Consider the following 17,432-nt stretch of genomic DNA (forward strand, 5'->3'; position numbering starts at 1 on the left):
GCTGTCAAGTGAACCTGTGGAGTTTGGGTTTTATCAGGGGCTACTTTCATGCACATTCATCCAACATCCCGGCGTCTTCCTGGTGATTCATTCGATCAGGGGGCATTAAAGGGAAGTGGCTTCTTTATTCGAATACCACTTATCAGTGTATATCATCATTAATCATAATTGAACAAAAACGCATCGTTTGTCAACGAAAACATTTGAACAATTCAGGTACTGTACCTAGTAGACTCATGTCCCCTCAGGGCACTGCGTGAAGATCCAGATTATCCTGTCTTGGGTCGGTAACACCAGGCCCCTGTTCGGCCATATACCTAGGGCCATGGGTAGTGTAGGTGATCCTGTCACCTCAGTATTGGAATCAACCTGATAAGTGATACGGATACGAATACGAATACGAAATGAAGGCCTGTGAAGTCCAGAGTATTCGCCAGTTGGCCAAGAGCTACGCCCCAAGGAAAATTCAAAGGGCTTTGCCAGTTGGCGGTGCATTGTGGTTGCCATCAAGGATCATATGGACATGGCAATTGTTACGGAGCATGTTCAGATATTTCCCTCCCGGGGCCTGGACCTCGCCACCCGGAGCGCCGCACCGCCACCCAAGCCGCAGGGCACCCGATCACGTGGGAACACACCGCCTTTGAATGCTCTCGATCTCTGCTCCATCAACTCTCTCCAGCCAGAGCCGCAATTCTCGTCAGTCAGTTTACTTTTCATTCCGGATTGCGTTCCTACGGAATCAGCCGTCCAATAGCAGAAGGGTGCGTGGGATCTCCTTTTTAGTGACCAAATCCGCAAGCTGACCTTTCGAAGTGATCAAGTTCCTCCCCAACCGTTCCTCAATCGCACGACAGGTTACCCACCATGTCCGGACTCGATGTAGAGGCTCTCCTGGAGTCTGCCGCGGCCGCTCCCGCCGAGGCCCCCACCCAGTCGGTAGACCGCGACGACAATGCCGGCGCCGATTCTGAGCGTCGTGATCGTTCCCGCGACAGACGCCGTCGCTCCGACCGCAGCCGCGATCGCCGCCGCCCTGACCGAGACGTGGATGCCGACGAAGAAATGAAAAGCCCGCGGAGCGAGCATGGAAGTGCTAATGGAAGTCAGAGAAGTCGAAAGCGCAGCCGTAGCCGCGAATCTGACCGTCGCCGTCGCCGTGACGACTATCGCTCTGGCGGTGACTTCTGGCGTGGCGGAGGTCGTGCTCGCTCACGCTCCCGCTCCCCATACGATGACCGTCACTATCGCCCTGGTCGTCGTGACCGTGATGATGATCGCCGCCCCCGTCGTGGACGTGATGATCGCCGTGGAACCCCGGCCCGCCGTGAGAGCAAGTCACCTGAACTCAATGAGGATGAACGTGATCGTCGAACTATCTTTGTGCAGCAGCTTGCCGCTCGTCTGCGGACCAAGGATCTTATGGCCTTCTTTGAAAAGGTCGGGCCCGTAAAGGAGGCTCAGATTGTCAAGGATCGTGTTAGCGGACGCTCCAAAGGGTATGTAGAGCCCCAAATTATCTTTTGCGTTGAAAAGCATTTGCTAATGTCGTGCAGTGTTGGTTATGTCGAGTTCCGAAACGAGGAATCCGTCCAGGCCGCTATTCAACTTACCGGACAGCAGCTCCTGGGAATTCCCATAATTGCGCAACTGACCGAAGCGGAAAAGAACCGCCAAGCTCGTAACCCTGAAGCCAGTTCTGGCGGCCAGCATGCAGCTCCGTTCCACCGCCTTTATGTCGGAAACGTTCACTTCAGTATTACCGAGAGTGATCTCCAGAATGTCTTCGAACCATTTGGTGATCTCGAATTTGTCCAGTTGCAGAAGGACGAGACTGGTCGCAGCAAGGGATATGCATTTGTGCAGTAAGTTTTTCCCTTTGTACATTCTGGCGGGCCAGTTCAATTCTAACGTGACTTCTAGGTTCTGTGACCCCAACCAAGCACGTGATGCTTTGGAGAAAATGAATGGATTTGAACTCGCTGGACGTGCTATTCGAGTTGGTCTTGGAAATGATAAGTTCACTCCCGAGTCGAACGCGAACCGTACCTCAGGACCCCAATCTAGCACCCCCCAGAATTTCCAAGGATCGTCGTTCTCCGGCCAGGGAGGTCGCGGCGTCCAAGCCGGTGGCTCCAACAACTTCGACCGTGCCGGTGGCCGCGAACATGAGAAGGCTGGCGGTGCCAGTGCCCTTGATGACACCGATGTCGCTGGTGTGAACTTCAACAATTACTCTAGGGACGCGTTGATGCGCAAACTCGCTCGTACAGATGACCCCCAGCCCTCGGTTGACGACCAGCAGAAGATGCTTCGACCCAAGACCGAAACTAAGCCACTCCCCCTAAACGTCAACATGGCTAGCCGATGTGTGGTGCTTCGTGACATGTTCGATGCCGCTGAGTAAGTCTCATTACCTACAATTCCCCACCGAACACCTACTAATCTTGCTTGCAGGGAAACCGGCGAAGCCTGGATCAAAGAACTGGAGGATGACGTTCGCGAAGAGTGCGAGCAGAAATATGGCCACGTTGTTCACATCTCGCTAGATCCCAATTCTTCCTCCGGAGAAATCTTCTTGAAGTTTGACCGCGTCCAGGGCGGCGAAAACGCCATCAAGGGTCTGAACGGCCGCTACTTCGGCGGACGACAGATCACCGCTCAACCCGTCGTGGATGCCGTCTACAGCAGCCTTTTCTCCCGCACCAAGGCCATTTGAACTCATCCCTGAGTGTGGGTCCCTTTCATGACCCCCCATCATGACATCTAACGCACCACTTCTTGAAAGCAGGTCCCCTTGACCCCCGTGCTTCCCCTGGACGACTCTGCTCCCCGTAGGTGTCAATCTGTCAGCGTATTTTTCCCCTTGGTTTTTCCCACACCCGTGGGCATTTGCTACCCGGAGTTTTTCGTTTTTAGCAGCGTGGTCTGGTTGCATATTGATCGCAATAGTCTCTTCTTTTTCAATGGAATTCATGACAAGTTTCACATTGTCTTTGCGTAGTTGTGTAGACACCTAGCGAGGGGAAATGGTGAGTTCAAGATCTGCCGTACCAGTATAAGTTGTGATCAAAGAAGTGAGAGAAACCTTGGAAAAACTTGAAAGGGCAGGTATCTTGCACACAGACCCAGTGATCAATTGACCTTTGAGCAACGGAATCCATGTAGCCCTTTAGGCTCAAGACATAGACATAAGACTTGGACAAAGGCTACACTCTGTCTCATAAAACATGCTCTCGTAATTGTCGTTTCAGCAGCTCTGTTCTTCATTTTAAAGTTATCGACATAGTATCATGCAACTACATCCATATCTCTCCGTGACAAGCAGAGGGACCTCAAAAGGTAAGATGCTCTTTCGATGTACGAACCTTGTTAGGGCTAATCCAAGGCTGTGGGAGCAATTCAGCAACCAGCCACACACTTCAGCCCTCTTATAAAGAAACTGGCGGAGCAATCAATCTGCTGCTTGTGTGACAACACTCACATAAAGCCTGGAGATAAAAGCCACCTGGGCAGACCAGGATATTGGCTTCCTTCGTTCATTTCTCCCCGAGATTCCTGTCTTGATACCCACGAATGTACGCCCTCGCAAGGTACCTTCCAGGCCTGAGACATTTTGAAGAAAGCAATAGTCAGTCTATGGCCTTTACGCAGCTGCTCATGTGGAGTTAACACTCATAATATTGGAAGGTCAGATACCCCAAGCACAGTACCAGCCAGATACATTATGCCCTTCCCAAAATCGTCCATGCATAAACATCTTCACGAAGATGTGACTAGTCTACTAGAAGGCACAGGGCTTTCCTTCACCTTTCATGGCGGGGATGACGAGAAATCATCCATCAAACATCACAACACAAGTATCATGGGCCGATTTTCATGTAACAATCCGGCATGTCGCTCAACAGGATGGTCGAGCAAGAAGATCGCCACAAGAATACGTCTTTACCGAGGCAGTAAATACAACGCCAAGATTTATCACCAACGATGCAAGTCTTGCAACTGGCTCAGTCAGCCTCAGCTGGATGATTCGTATGCCGAGCGAGTTGTCTACTGGCTCAAACGATGGAACGGACTGGATGTTGAGGGTTTCCAGGGGTTCGATAAGAGCAAAGGTCCGCATGACAGCCAGCGCTGTGAAGGATGTAAAGCCGGGCACTGCTCTAAGTCCAGCGAGGATGACTGGGAGGGAGCACTAGAGAGGTATGTCGCTTTCAGTTCAACGGCGGTCAAGTTGTTAACATGCACATAGATTCACGTTCTAGTGGGCTAGAAGCCAAGCAGAGACGAGTAAAATCCTGGCCATGCTGGTTGGCCTACTCATGACGAGGTCAATCGCGTCATCTATTGGACCTGTTTGGCTATGTCGATGCGGAGTTCGTGGTGTTCGTCGAGAATCCCAGTTAACAGAAGAAATAGATAGGGAAATGGTCAGTCATGGGGAATTGCTAGCAATCAACAGGGATTCTCTCCAGACCAGCCCCAGTTTTGATCTATACAGAGTGTGTCAGTAGGAAGTTGGTGTAGAGTCGTGATCTATAGCGGATCTCAGGATGGAGTAGTTTACGGAAAGAATGTGCCGACCCAAGTGTTCTTATCTGCCGACGCCCGGGCCACTCCCCGCTGTCTTCAACCCTTTCTTCCTCCCCAGGCTACTTCTCTGTACTTCAATGGACCAATGACTCTCCTTTCAGCGAGGCGAGTAACAGGCAGGGTCTGGACCTTGACCGGCTACAGTGAGTATCCTGCCTCAGCCTCTTATCTCCAGCTAATCGCGATCTAGGCTTCGCCCTACGAGCTCGAACCTACACTACTGAACCCCCGGCCCCGTCGGCAGGACAGAAAGAGCCTCAGTTCCGCGACTACTTTGTGACACACTTGCCCTCGTCCTCCCTCCACCCTGATCCCCGCGGTCCGACTTCACCGTTTCACAAACTCCCTCGCGGAGCCTCAACACCGCATACCGAAGATACGCCACAATCTCCAGCTTCGTTCCAAGCTTTAATAGATCGCGAAACAACGGTAGTTCGAATTCCTCTTCGCAGCGCAAAGCACCATTTCGGCGCCGTGACTGCTCGCGGTACTCGCCCTGCCAATGAAGATACCTACCAAGCTGGCGTCATCGACATCCCGGCCTTCGCGAAGCGCCCGCCGGCCTCGTTGACGATCAGGCGGCCCAATAGACAAGACCCGTTAGCACGGCCACAAGAATCGCGAGCCGCGGATACAGCTCGGGGAGATCCGCAGGTCTTCTACTTCGGTGTCTTTGACGGTCATGGCGGAACCGAGTGCAGTTCCTTCTTGAGGGACTATCTGCACGAGTATATTCAAAATGCAGCACGGGACATTGAGCTACAATCGAGTCTACGGCCAGGTGCTACGGTTCCATCTACCAACAGCGATCTACCTGTCATGCAAGAAGGCGACCGCCGCCGAATCGGAGATCTTGAGAAATACCTGGTACAGACCTGGAGACGGGTTGTCGGGGGCTACTTCAAAAGATTCAAGCCGCCACATTTCGCATACGAGGGCACCGATTCCACAGACCCGGCGATTGCCGAACACGTTTCTATCGAAGAGGTTGTGGAATACGCTTTCCTTCGCGCCGACCTAGACTTCGTCAAAGCGCAAGCCTCCAAGCAAGAAGATGATCCAGTACGAGCTGAGCGACCCTTGAACGATGACGAAATATTCCACCGACCGAGCATGACTCGATCTCCCCATATTGGTGGACGCGCTCGTTTCAAAGGCGGCAGTACGGGAAGTGTTGCGATGATCTCAACCCCAACACCAGCTCCCTTTTGGCACCCCATCGCCCCGTCAAGTCTTCTCATCGCTCACGTCGGCGACACTCGCATTCTCCTGTGCTCAACCGAAACCGGCGAAGCCATTCCCGTAACCTCCAACCACCACCCCTCATCACCAATCGAGGCAAGCCGACTCCGCCGGTACGCCGCAACCTTCGTCACGGATTCCTTCGGCGAGGAACGCATGAGTGGACTCGCAAATACCCGCGCCTTTGGCGACGTTCACTCCAAGCGCATCGGTGTCTCCGCGGAACCAGAGCTCAAGCGCATCGAACTCGGCCCCGCGGAGTTCTCGTTCCTGATCATGGTGTCCGATGGCATCAGTGGCACCCTCCTTGACCAGGAAGTTGTGGATATCGTCAAAGAATCCAAGACTCCTGAGCAAGGTGCGCGTGATGTCGTCAACTTCTCCACGGAGGTCACCAAGGAAGGTGACAATGCTACTTGTCTTGTCATTCGACTCGGTGGTTGGGAGCGCCGTCAAGAAGGTGGTGTTGGAAGTATGGGAACCAGGGAGTCTCGCGCATGGCGCCGGCAGGAGGCCACTGATCCGCGCAGGTCACGGACGTGAAATGTTCCCTCTGTAGAGTTTCTTTTGTTCTGTACATAGTATTTATTCGTTGCTGGTATATAATCGTCTATAAGCATTGATCCATCTTTGAGCCAGAAATGCCCACGGGTGATGGTCAGAAATATCTTCTACTCGGAAATCACAATTCACTAGTTGTCGATAATCACTCTCCACATTTTACGCTAGGCACTACAAGAGGCAAGATCTATTCAAGCAGCCATTGAAAAGATGCTTAATCTGGTGGAACGTGTCACGTGTCACGTGATCGCTCGTACTCGTGTTTCTCCTATAGATCGACTGCAATTTCCAACATCAACAACCTTGATGCCTGTACGGAGTCAATAGCTACATCGTGTACACTTAGAACATGCATGTTGTTTGCGTATTATTCAATTGGAACCCCCAAGTACCAGGACCAACCTAGAGAACACAATATTATAACAATTCAACCACTCCTACAGCTTCAAGTACTCCGTAGTATAATCAAGTATGAGCTCTACCGTGTGGATCGCGGGAAGCTTCCAGGGTTCCGGGCAATCCGCCAGTGCCAGTGGACACACCTCCTGTTTTCCCTTCTGTTTTGTTCTCCAATTTAATTTTTCTTTCGTTTCAGGTTTGCATGCTGATCGCGTGGTAATAAAACGCGCTTATCGGCTTATCGGACCCGTTTTCTCCTTAATTCAGGCAACGTACGTGTTCTTGAGCTCCCTCCGATCCGGGCTGACGGCTATTTTTCAAAGACGAAACCGTCCGGCTACACTCCTTCCCGGCCTCCGACCTATACTTTAATCTCCCCAACCTGTCCGTTCCTTTCAAAAAAAACACACAATGAGTGCTCGCACACGACGTCAAAAAGCAGCCCTTGCGGCCGAGGAGAGCGACTCGCCTAGCAATGGCTCCTCACCCTCCAAGCGCCCCCCTCCAAGAGGGCCAAGTCCGCCGCGCGCGATGAGCCCAAGGAGAACATCTTCCTTTTCACGCCCAACCTCATCGGTACGATCATTTCGCCATCTCAGAAAGCTTTCAGAGCTTTGATGCCCTTATCGAGCTTCAGATCTAACTTCCATCTCCAGGGTACTCTCGAGTCGTGTTGACTTTCGCCTCCCTATATTACATGCCCCTCCATCCTCGAACTTGCTCTTTCCTCTATACCGTGTCTTGTCTGCTGGACGGGCTGGACGGTTATGCCGCTCGCTACTTCAACCAATCTACCACCTTTGGCGCTGTGCTGGACATGGTCACCGACCGATGCACCACCGCATGTCTCCTGGTCTTCCTGAGCTCCGCCTGGCCCCGCTGGGCCATCGTGTTCCAGGCTCTCATCAGTTTGGATATGGCCAGCCACTACATGCACATGTACGCCACTTTGAGCATGGGAGGTTCCAGCCAGAGCCACAAGAAGGTCGATCCCACCCGTAGCTGGATCATGTACCAGTACTATACCAACAAGGTACGATGCCGTCAACCCTTCATTGTTTGTCTGCCCAACTCTAACATTTCTGATCCGTCTAGGCCGTTCTGTTCGTCTGCTGTGCCCTGAACGAAGCATTCTTCATCGGCCTGTACCTGCTGTCCTTCTCATCGCCCATCCTGTCGCCCTCGCTCCTGCAGCCCGTCTCCGATGGCTCATCCGCCCAACCAGGCAACCCGGCCCACCCGGAGCCCGCCAGCCTCTTCTCCAGCCCCTGGAGCGCCGGTGCCCTCGAGATGGCGCGCGCCAACAAGCTCGAGAGCACCTGGCCGTGGATTATCACCGGCATTGCCTTCCCCGTCATGGCGTTCAAGCAGTTCGTCAACGTCGTCCAGATGGTGAACGCCAGCAAGTGGCTCGCCGAGGGAGACCTCGAGACCCGCCGCGCCAACCGCAAGAAATAAAGAATTGGAGCTATAGTGGAGGTTTGGGATGCAAACGCATCCTGTCTGCGCCTTCGTTTCCTTTTCTTGTCATGCATGTCTTTGGAGCTACGGTCTGTTTTCAGGGACGCGTAAGTGTATAGTCTTATTCGACTATCTCTTACCTCCCTAGGGATATGGTTGGTCTGGTAGTTGGATCCTATCAATAAGCATCTTGGGTGGGACTGCGGGTCATAGGTGACCACACATGGTCCGGACTTTGGGACCTTGTACAGTACACACGCGGGTTGTGTTTTCTTTTTGCTCTTCTCTTCCCCTTCTTTCTTCTACTTTTGTTTGGCTTCTTTCATTTTGAGCTGGTTTTCAGCTCGGTTCTTCTATTTTGTTCGTAAGAGTCTTTGTTTTTGTTGGATTTTCAACATTATTAACGCTGTTATACATCATTTAATGCATTTCTCTTGTATCTTCAAGACTAGCGGTCATCGAGATGACTGCTTGCTAAACGGTAGCTAGAATATCATGCCAGTCCCTTTCGGAAGCTCTTCATAAGTCCCAAGGGTACTCTCTACGCACTAAGACCACATTGAGGTAAATCGCAAGCTCTATGGCTCTTCTCTAGCTTGATATGCATGGCTGATCCCGAGATCTGACAAGTTGCCCCGCCATGCCCCATTTCAAGTACATTGAGACTGATATGAAGGTGTAATGACCAGATTTAAACATGATCATGCAGTAAACACATTGCTCCATTCAAAAACCCTGAAGCTCCAGTGCCTGTCCGTGAATAAGCGGTGCCTTTGATTGGATTTATGTCATCGGCGCCGATTTCGGAGCTGGTGGGGTCGAATTCACCCGCCCGCCATTTTTATAAGTCTACAGCTCTCCTGGAATCCAATTGACTCATTCCTAAATCCTATACCAGCATAATGTCTTCTTTCAACGTCGTTGTCTTTGGTGGTGACCACTGCGGTCCTGAGGTGAGTCGCGAATGCTCTATCAATTGGGTGTGGAATCCGGGGGACTGACATTCTGAACACAGGTTACTGCCGAGGCTGTCAAGGTAAATTGAACAGCTGGTCAAACACGTCTTCCATATACTCATTGTATCCTAGGTTCTCCGTGTCGTTGAGAAGGCCCGCGGCGTCACCTTCAACCTGCAGGACCACCTGCTCGGTGGTGTGAGTATACTCGGTCCCCACCGGACAAGCTCAACCGCTAACAACACCAGGCTTCCATCGATGCCACCGGCTCTCCCCTAACCGACGAGGCCCTTGACGCCGCCAAGAAGGCCGATGCCGTTCTCCTGGGCGCCATTGGAGGACCCGTACGTCTAAACCCCCCACAAACCACCATGAACCCCCCATACTCACGCGCGTATAGAAATGGGGCACAGGCTCCGTTCGCCCCGAGCAGGGTATCCTGAAGCTGCGCAAGGAAATGGGCACATTCGGCAACCTGCGCCCATGCAACTTCGCCGCGCCCTCGCTGGTCGAGAGCTCCCCCCTCAAGGCCGACATCTGCCGTGGTGTCGACTTCAACATCATCCGTGAGCTGACTGGTGGTATCTACTTCGGCGAGCGCAAGGAAGACGACGGCTCCGGATACGCCATGGACACTGAGCCCTACTCTCGGTCCGAGATCGAGCGTGTTGTTCGCCTCGCTGCCAACCTCGCTCTGCAGCACAACCCTCCTCTCCCCGTTTGGAGCTTGGATAAGGCTAATGTCCTCGCGACTAGCCGTCTCTGGCGTAAGGTTGTTAATGAGGTTATGGAGAAGGAGTACCCTCAGGTTACCTTCGGTCACCACCTCATTGACTCTGCTGCTATGTTGATGATCAAGGATCCCCGCAAGCTGAACGGTATTATTGTTACCAGCAACCTGTTCGGTGATATCATTAGCGATGAGGCTAGTGTCATTCCTGGCTCCCTGGGTCTGCTGCCCAGTGCCAGTCTTAGCGGTATTCCTGATGGCAAGAGCCGTTGCAACGGTATCTACGAGCCTATCCACGGTATGTGATCCTGTTCCTTCTGATGCTGCTCAACTTTGGGGACCATGGCTAATAGGCTCTAACAGGCTCTGCCCCCGATATTTCCGGCAAGGGTATCGTCAACCCCGTCGCTGCCATCCTCTCTATTGCCATGATGATGCAATACTCCTTCAACATGATCGATGTCGCTCGCATTATTGAGACTGCTGTCAGCAACGTCATCGAGGCTGGTGTCCGCACTGGTGACATTGGTGGTTCCGCCAAGACCACTGAGGTCGGTGATGCCGTCGCTGCCGAGCTCGAGAAGCTGCTTAAGTAAATATAAAGCCCATCTGGGTGCCCGATGTTTCTATATGAGATATGACTAGCATTGAAAACAACAAAATTGAATACCCGTTTTACATGCAATATGCTTCATTTGCCAAGCAAGTAACAGTAACACTCAATGATATCCTCGCCGCGCATGCAAGAAACTGGAAACTGGGTATCATGAAGACATAAACTCCAATAAATCCCCGGATGTCATGAAACAGTCCATAAACGCCGTTCCCTCCAACTAAGACCCCATCATCGAATAACAGGCTCCCCCATCCACTCCGGCTCATCCAACCCAGTATCAAACCCATCCTCAACATCCTCACTGACCGTCCTCCCCCTCAAATCATGAGCCCCCCTCGAAGGCCTCCTCCGCCTCGCATCAGCCGAAGCAGAAGGCCCAGCCCCAACCTTGCGCCGACTATCATCGCACGCAAAAACCTGGAACCCACGAACATGCGTATCCTTTCCATTCTGGTGATTCTCCATAATCCGCATCTGGATGACCATAGCCTTAAGCACATTCCCGGAGTAGGGATCATCCCCGTCGCTCTCCGGCTCATCAGCACCACAGTGCTCATCATGCTCATGCTCAGGATCACCGCAGTTCTGGGCATTCTGCGCAGAGCGCCGCTTCGGTTCATGGCGTACCCATCCGCCGTTCCGGCCGCCCACGCCTTCGAGTGGAATATCCACCCAGCCGCATGGTGCTTCGCCTTCCCACGTCGCGAACTCCACGAGGTCATTGCCGCCCATCCCTGCGGCGAATATCATCTTCGTAGGCGTGTAGCTTTCGTCGAGTTCGAAATCTAGATAGACGCGTACGCGCACGACGGCTACTAGTTTGAAGAAGTGTAGTGTGAGGGTGTGCGGCTGGGGGCCGTCGGATTGCCAGTATTGGGATGGGGGGGGGTTGCGGAGGGCCGCGACGCCGCAGCCTGGTTTGGAGGTTGAGACTGTCCATGAGGCAAGAGATGAGATTTCTCGGAGATTCGGTGGGAGTGGTGAGGCTGATTTCTCTGGGTACAATTGTTAGATCTGATCCAGTGTGTTGCGCGTTGCATTGCGGGCCGTACCTCGATCTTGCATTTCCTCGTCGCCGTCTTCGTCGAAGACCTCTTCGTGTTCTTCTAGCTGCTCGGGATCAAGGTCTGAGTCATCGAATTGTCCTTCTGTGGTTTGTTCCACGTCGAATGAATCGTCCGGGCTCGGTGCATCGTTATCATCGAACTCGGCGCCCGCGCGCGGGTCGTCGTCGTACTCGTCGTCGAAATCGTCGTCCATCATCTGAGGCTGGGGCTCGGCCCGCGGTCTTCCGAAGATTGCGAAGGGGTTTATTGGAGCTGCTGGATGTCCCGCTTGGGCAGCTTCGGGTGTGAAGACATCTGGACCGGTTGATGGGTGGGCGGGATTTGGATGGCGCGTCGGCGGAGTTTGGTATTGTGCGCGGAGATCGGGCGTGGTGTTTGGGTCTTGGTTTGGGACCAGGTCGCGCGGGTGCGGTTGCCTGCGCAGGTGTGGCATGGCTGCTCTTTTGGTTGGAGGGTGTTGTTGACGTGCAGAGCAGAATTTCCGTATGCGGTTAGCGGCTTATCAATATCTATAGACGACAGTTTATTGACGACATTACAAGTGGACTACTACAACACGTACAGGTGAACTTATGAGAGACAAGATACAAATATAAAGTCTAGGAACAATACATGTAGACACAAAAGGGTCATGCATTAATTTAATAAAGAAAGATACAAGTGTAGACGTGTTGAGACAAATTATGGTGACCATGTGGGGTGGGATACATTAATGAAGAGTGATACGTTAATGAATAGGATCCTAACATAAAGAGGAAAGAAGAAAAGTAGAAGGCATGAATGCTACGAGAGACAAGAGAATAACTCTCGGGCATGTCATGATGGGATCAAGTGGAAGGGTGTGATGATAGGCAAGGCCAACCCTCAGGACTCGGGAGACCAAAGGGAAACTACTTCACGAGGGGAGGGAAGACAATCAAGAAGATCATCAAGAATAAATGAGGTGATAGAATACCCTCTGAATTCTCGTCATGTGGGTAAGTTTCAAAAAGTGGTGACAACTCCGAAGAGATGTCGAGATCAGAATAGACTGGCCCTTGCGAGCCCTCCATCGCGAGATGAAGACGTGGGTCAACTACATATGGGAGAATGGAGTCAGCTTCGTGCCATGATCAGTATCCGCAGAGGCCTGTAGGCAGCTATCGAAGTTCCGCTGTCGTCCTAGGGCGTACTTCGTGCCTTATCCGTCTCCACTCCGCGGCAGACTCCCCGGAAACAAATTTGTGAGTGGAAAAGCAAAGGGGAACGCAAGGCAAGGGCAAAGGGGGTTGGGGAAAAAAGGAAAGAGAGTTGAAATTGGGGAGGGAGCAAGTATTTATACCCTGGGGGTGCCTGGAGAATCAGGCCTTCGTTTGCTTCCCTCTGCCCTTACCCTTGCCCTTGCCCTTCCTCTTTTGGGAAGTTTCCTTTCCCTTTTTGCTCGGGCAGGAGAGATCACATGGCCTCCAGGCAAAGGGTACACTTCATGGTGGTGCTGCTTGTACCTCTGGAGCTTCATGACACTTCCGCATTAGGACAGCAACAGCTTCCCGCCGTTAGATCTCTAGCTTACGAGAACTACAACAAAAGACAAGAAGATAGGCTGTAAAGGCGTTGATTAGATGACGGTTTTATATGACAGGTATATCAAATTGCAGCCCGAGTACCACAAGTAGACAATGGACGTTGCCATTCCAACTTCGGTCCTCTGCCACTTCCTTCTAAACAGAAAAGATGACCAGCAAAAACCTGCCATAGGATAAACTTGCTGAGTACCACATCATAGCATAAGGATCGAAAGGCACGGGTTCAATTGATGCCATACTGGGTCACATCATTGCAGTAGATGAATCGAGATGACATGACCCCGGTTGATGTGTGACAAGCGTCCCAGTAATCATGTAGCCTTTGAACAAGACACAGGACGTGATAGGTTGTTCCACGGCTGTACCCAACCTCTGGCTCAACTGACTTGAATGATATCAAGGACAAGAGGATCCAGCCTAGCCTCAATCTGGCAGCCTTCAAACTATACGTGACTGTGGGAGACCCTCATCTGAATTCACCCAAAAATCACGCTGACTCCGACGCAGAGCTAGGAGCAGCAGTGTGAGGCGACGGCACAGGACCAAGCGACGACACAGAACGAGCTACGAGTCTACGATCTCGATACCACATACAGGAGAGTGATGACGGAAAGCTCGGTTCCAGGATTTACCGTCGAAGCCTGCTTCGTTGAACGGCTACGGTGCCCTCGAATGTGCTGGAATCGCGAAGCCAAGATAGTGTTTAAATCAAATGTATTGACCTCAAATCTCGTATGTGGTATATCCAGAAGCAAAGGCTGTACGAGTATCCATAGGCTTCATCACGACGCCCTCCCAACGCCCATCACGTCAAGTTATGTCTCGGGGAATGCGTTTAGCAGCAGCACTCGCAGCACTCGAAGCAGGCGATACCGGCGCAGCTAAAAGGCAGTCAGCATCTCACGGGCCTCGTATGGGGGAGTTGGGCTCCAATCTTACACTCCACAGCAGATGTCACCACCTTCACCGCCACCGCGGAGTTCCATCTTCATGGATTCGGGGTTCTGTGAGATAAACGATTAGGATTCAGTTTCGCGGAGAGATGTGTGATGGGAACATACGGGCTGCTGGACGACGACGTTGTTGGAAGTCATAGCCTCGGCAGAGGAGGGCTGCTCCATGGTCATGGTAGCGGCATCCCAAGTGGGCTCCTGCTTGGATTCGTTGGAAGACTTGAACCAGCCGAACATGATGAAATGATCAGAATGTGTGAGAAGAAAGTGGAGGGAGGAGTGTAGAAGATAAAGGGGGGAGGTTACAGCGTTGTACGGAGGACCTTTTATTGGGATTTTCTCAAAAAAACACAGCCCAAAAGTGCAGAGCCGAGCGCATCGGACGGCTCTCAGGGACCGATGGGCCTATCGCGTAGACCACAGGCAGCCGTGTTCTGACCGGTGGGGCAAGCTGAATTAATTGCTTCGGGTGTCCAGGGCGCCTACGCATGAATCATGACATCGGTGGCACATCTAGATGTTTCATTGCTCTATAATAAGCACAGAGATAAACTAGGGATATTCAGCGATGTTACTTCGTATAAGTCGAAGACTCGAAGTGTTGTCGACGATCCGCGGTGAAGACGGGGGACAAGCTTTTAGTCAAGCTTTGCCCGACCTTGGCACGTTTTGCCGTTCAGCCCTACCGCGTCGCAATGACGTTGGTCTTGAAGATCTCACTTCCCATGGACCATGATATCCATAAGCCCACGCAATGACTCTGGCGCATCGTGCTTGGCCATGTGCAGCTCAACCAGTCGCAGAGGTGGATCATCGAAATCTTCGGCGGGTCCGAACGAAGGGTCCAGCAGGAGCATATCCAGTTCAGCCTGAGTATGGACTGCGTAGGTGCGGGCGCTCTCGGGCGCAGCCTGGAACGTGCTAGGCAGCAATTTATAGTCCCAGGGCTGAATGTCGTTGTATTCCGCCTCTGCTCCGTTGATCAGGCGTTCGATCGTGTAACCCTCGTTGCAGACCACGAACATGGTGATACCTAGTTTGCGCCGCACCATGGTGCTGACCTCCTGTACAGTCATTTGGAGACTGCCGTCGCCGGTGAAGAGGATAGTGCGACGCTTCCGGCCCCCGGGCTTCTGGTCATCTTCCCGCGCGGCGAGTGCGGCTCCCACCGCTGCGCCCACGGCGTATCCAATCGAGCACCACAGCAACTGTGTCAGAAGAACTGCCCCGCGCGGATAATGTGACCACAGTGTACCGAAACTAGATGTCCCCATGTCTGCGGCGATGATGTCGTCTTCTTCAAGCCAGTGGCTGATCCTCTTCCATACCCAGTCTTGGGTCAACAGGGCGGAGCGGTCGACTTTGTTGCCTTGAAACTCCACGATCGCATCACTATTAATGCTTGGAGGAACGGTGGAAGTTGACGAGACGGACCGAGGTGCGTCGGAAGTATCGTTGGATTGGCGTGAGGGGATGGAGGTCGATGGGCTAGAGCGTCCGTCCCTGTAAAGGGCATCGCCGAGTTTGAAGAGAACACCACTCGCAGCAAGGCCCGGGAACTCTTCAAAGCGAAGTGAAATTCTATCGCTCTCGAACTTGATGGTCTCAGTGTGGGGCACATCAGTTTTGAACCCAGCCGTGTTGATATCCGTCGACCGTGGCCCAATATTCAAGACCAGGTCACAGCTTTGAATCTCTTCAAGGATGGTAGGCTGCGAGACCCTCTCAGCCCAAATTCCGCGGAAATTGGGCAAATCTTCATTAATGATCCCTTTTGCCATCTGCGTGATGAAACACGGTAGTCCCGATCGTTCTACGAATGATCTGGCCGACTTCAAGGTATCCGGCTTCCCAGCCAAACTATCGACGATGATGATCGGACTCTGAGCGGCTAGAATACGATCTAGAATCATATTCACTGCGTTTTCCTCCTCCACCACGGGGTTAGGAGCGGGGTCCTCGACGGCCAGAGGCTGCGCAAGCGGAGATGGGTCCACCTCTACCCGAACGAGATCCATCGGCAAACCGATATAAACCGGCTTGCTCGAACGAAGACACTCGAGGATTGTCTCATCGATCAATCTGGCTGCATTGAACTTGTCTTTGAGAACGACCACTGCGCTTGAGATCTCGGCACTCATCCGGGCGAATCGCTCAAAGTCGCCATCCCCCAGGGTATGGTGTATCGGAAGTCCCTTCTCTTGAATAGCAGTCGACGGGTATCCGACAATATGGATAACCGGCACCAGCTCTGCATTCGACCCAGCGAGGGCGTTGATGGCGGAGAGTTCTCCGACACCAAGTGTTGTCATCAACGCAGAGATTCCTCTGATGCGCGAATAGCCATCGGCTGCGTAACCTATACGGAGAGAGACATCATGAGAGCTGATTCTTTCTTCGATGAAAATGGTGCTGAACTTACCGGCATTCAGCTCGTTCGTGTTACCCACCCAGTTGAGACCACATGGTTCAAGGTAATCCAGTGAGACGAGGTTGAAATCACCGGGACAGCCAAAGACTGATCGAATGCCCAGTTGATGGATGCGACAGAACAGATACTAGATGAAGACGATCTATGTGAGAAAACCCAACCGCAGGGTCAATTTGGTGTCTCGACAGGCGCTTACCTCGGTAAGATTCATGGCTTCAAGGTTTTGAGTCGAAGAACTTCAAATGGGAACAATGCGTTGAGAGCTGTGGCTGCTTGCTATATTGAAGATTGGCCTTTCCACTGCCGAGCTTACCAGGTCTTCTTATAGACCGATCATTTGCTGGAGTACTTTGACATTTCGAGTTGATTTCTCTAATCTAGGGCTCCGAGTCGAATTCTTGACCTTTGCAACATGATGTTCTGAGATCCACAATGATCCTGACGATTTCTTCAATAAGAGCTATGCACAGGATCGGCATATTTGTGTTACACCTCATGCCCCGTTGTGGCCATACAACAAAACCTGAGGAGTGTCATGGTCTCCATAGGGTATTTGCGTCATATACTTGTATGAAGTCGCAAGGCCGTGACTGATCTTCGACTTTGATGGCGGATTGTGCAACATCTTATCTTCATCAACGTCATTTTACTTCACCACTGATTTAAGGATCCTTCTTCTGCTATTATAGTGCAACCTTCCGTTGGAAACCATTGCCAGAGATGTTGCCGAGGCTGATCCTTGCATCCTCAAATACTAAGTTTGAGTGATCGCTCATGGAAGGCTCATGTGCTTCATTGAGGCGAAGCAACGGTGTACGCCCCTTTCTTTGGAGAAGAGCGCATCAAAAAATATCTATG

General features: G+C 52.2%; 8 protein-coding genes across 8 annotated transcripts; 5 read left to right on the forward strand and 3 right to left on the reverse strand.

The window, feature by feature from the left end:
* Window positions 1–867: 867 nt before the first annotated feature.
* Window positions 868–2,719, forward strand: N7506_006511 (putative RNA splicing factor (Pad-1); the record flags this gene model as incomplete). Its single annotated transcript, XM_056955804.1, has 4 exons — window positions 868–1,499; window positions 1,557–1,865; window positions 1,924–2,403; window positions 2,458–2,719. The coding sequence occupies 4 exons, from the start codon at window positions 868–870 to the stop codon at window positions 2,717–2,719; spliced, it is 1,683 nt and encodes a 560-aa protein (XP_056810138.1).
* A 1,146-nt stretch (window positions 2,720–3,865) lies between these two features.
* Window positions 3,866–4,265, forward strand: N7506_006512 (3CxxC-type zinc finger protein; the record flags this gene model as incomplete). Its single annotated transcript, XM_056955805.1, has 2 exons — window positions 3,866–4,203; window positions 4,253–4,265. The coding sequence occupies 2 exons, from the start codon at window positions 3,866–3,868 to the stop codon at window positions 4,263–4,265; spliced, it is 351 nt and encodes a 116-aa protein (XP_056810139.1).
* Window positions 4,266–4,678: 413 nt separating this feature from the next.
* Window positions 4,679–6,378, forward strand: ptcA (type 2C protein phosphatase PTC6; the record flags this gene model as incomplete). Its single annotated transcript, XM_056955806.1, has 2 exons — window positions 4,679–4,736; window positions 4,784–6,378. 2 exons carry the CDS (start codon window positions 4,679–4,681, stop codon window positions 6,376–6,378), a joined length of 1,653 nt encoding a protein of 550 aa, XP_056810140.1.
* An 828-nt stretch (window positions 6,379–7,206) lies between these two features.
* N7506_006514 (CDP-diacylglycerol--inositol 3-phosphatidyltransferase) lies at window positions 7,207–8,253 on the forward strand (the record flags this gene model as incomplete). Its single annotated transcript, XM_056955807.1, has 3 exons — window positions 7,207–7,312; window positions 7,452–7,828; window positions 7,891–8,253. 3 exons carry the CDS (start codon window positions 7,207–7,209, stop codon window positions 8,251–8,253), a joined length of 846 nt encoding a protein of 281 aa, XP_056810141.1.
* A 905-nt stretch (window positions 8,254–9,158) lies between these two features.
* Window positions 9,159–10,538, forward strand: leu2A (3-isopropylmalate dehydrogenase LEU2; the record flags this gene model as incomplete). Its single annotated transcript, XM_056955808.1, has 6 exons — window positions 9,159–9,209; window positions 9,272–9,292; window positions 9,345–9,410; window positions 9,461–9,556; window positions 9,613–10,240; window positions 10,306–10,538. The coding sequence occupies 6 exons, from the start codon at window positions 9,159–9,161 to the stop codon at window positions 10,536–10,538; spliced, it is 1,095 nt and encodes a 364-aa protein (XP_056810142.1).
* Window positions 10,539–10,786: 248 nt separating this feature from the next.
* N7506_006516 (anaphase promoting complex subunit DOC1) lies at window positions 10,787–12,335 on the reverse strand (the record flags this gene model as incomplete). Its single annotated transcript, XM_056955809.1, has 3 exons — window positions 10,787–11,553; window positions 11,611–12,123; window positions 12,317–12,335. 3 exons carry the CDS (start codon window positions 12,333–12,335, stop codon window positions 10,787–10,789), a joined length of 1,299 nt encoding a protein of 432 aa, XP_056810143.1.
* A 1,690-nt stretch (window positions 12,336–14,025) lies between these two features.
* Window positions 14,026–14,380, reverse strand: N7506_006517 (uncharacterized protein; the record flags this gene model as incomplete). Its single annotated transcript, XM_056955810.1, has 3 exons — window positions 14,026–14,071; window positions 14,130–14,194; window positions 14,252–14,380. The coding sequence occupies 3 exons, from the start codon at window positions 14,378–14,380 to the stop codon at window positions 14,026–14,028; spliced, it is 240 nt and encodes a 79-aa protein (XP_056810144.1).
* A 479-nt stretch (window positions 14,381–14,859) lies between these two features.
* Window positions 14,860–16,785, reverse strand: N7506_006518 (alpha-keto acid decarboxylase family protein; the record flags this gene model as incomplete). Its single annotated transcript, XM_056955811.1, has 3 exons — window positions 14,860–16,502; window positions 16,566–16,701; window positions 16,771–16,785. 3 exons carry the CDS (start codon window positions 16,783–16,785, stop codon window positions 14,860–14,862), a joined length of 1,794 nt encoding a protein of 597 aa, XP_056810145.1.
* Window positions 16,786–17,432: the final 647 nt, after the last annotated feature.

This window comes from Penicillium brevicompactum (genome assembly GCF_028827555.1).
Source record: "Penicillium brevicompactum strain IBT 35665 chromosome Unknown utg000005l_segment0_segment0, whole genome shotgun sequence".
Classification (NCBI taxonomy): domain Eukaryota; kingdom Fungi; phylum Ascomycota; class Eurotiomycetes; order Eurotiales; family Aspergillaceae; genus Penicillium; species Penicillium brevicompactum.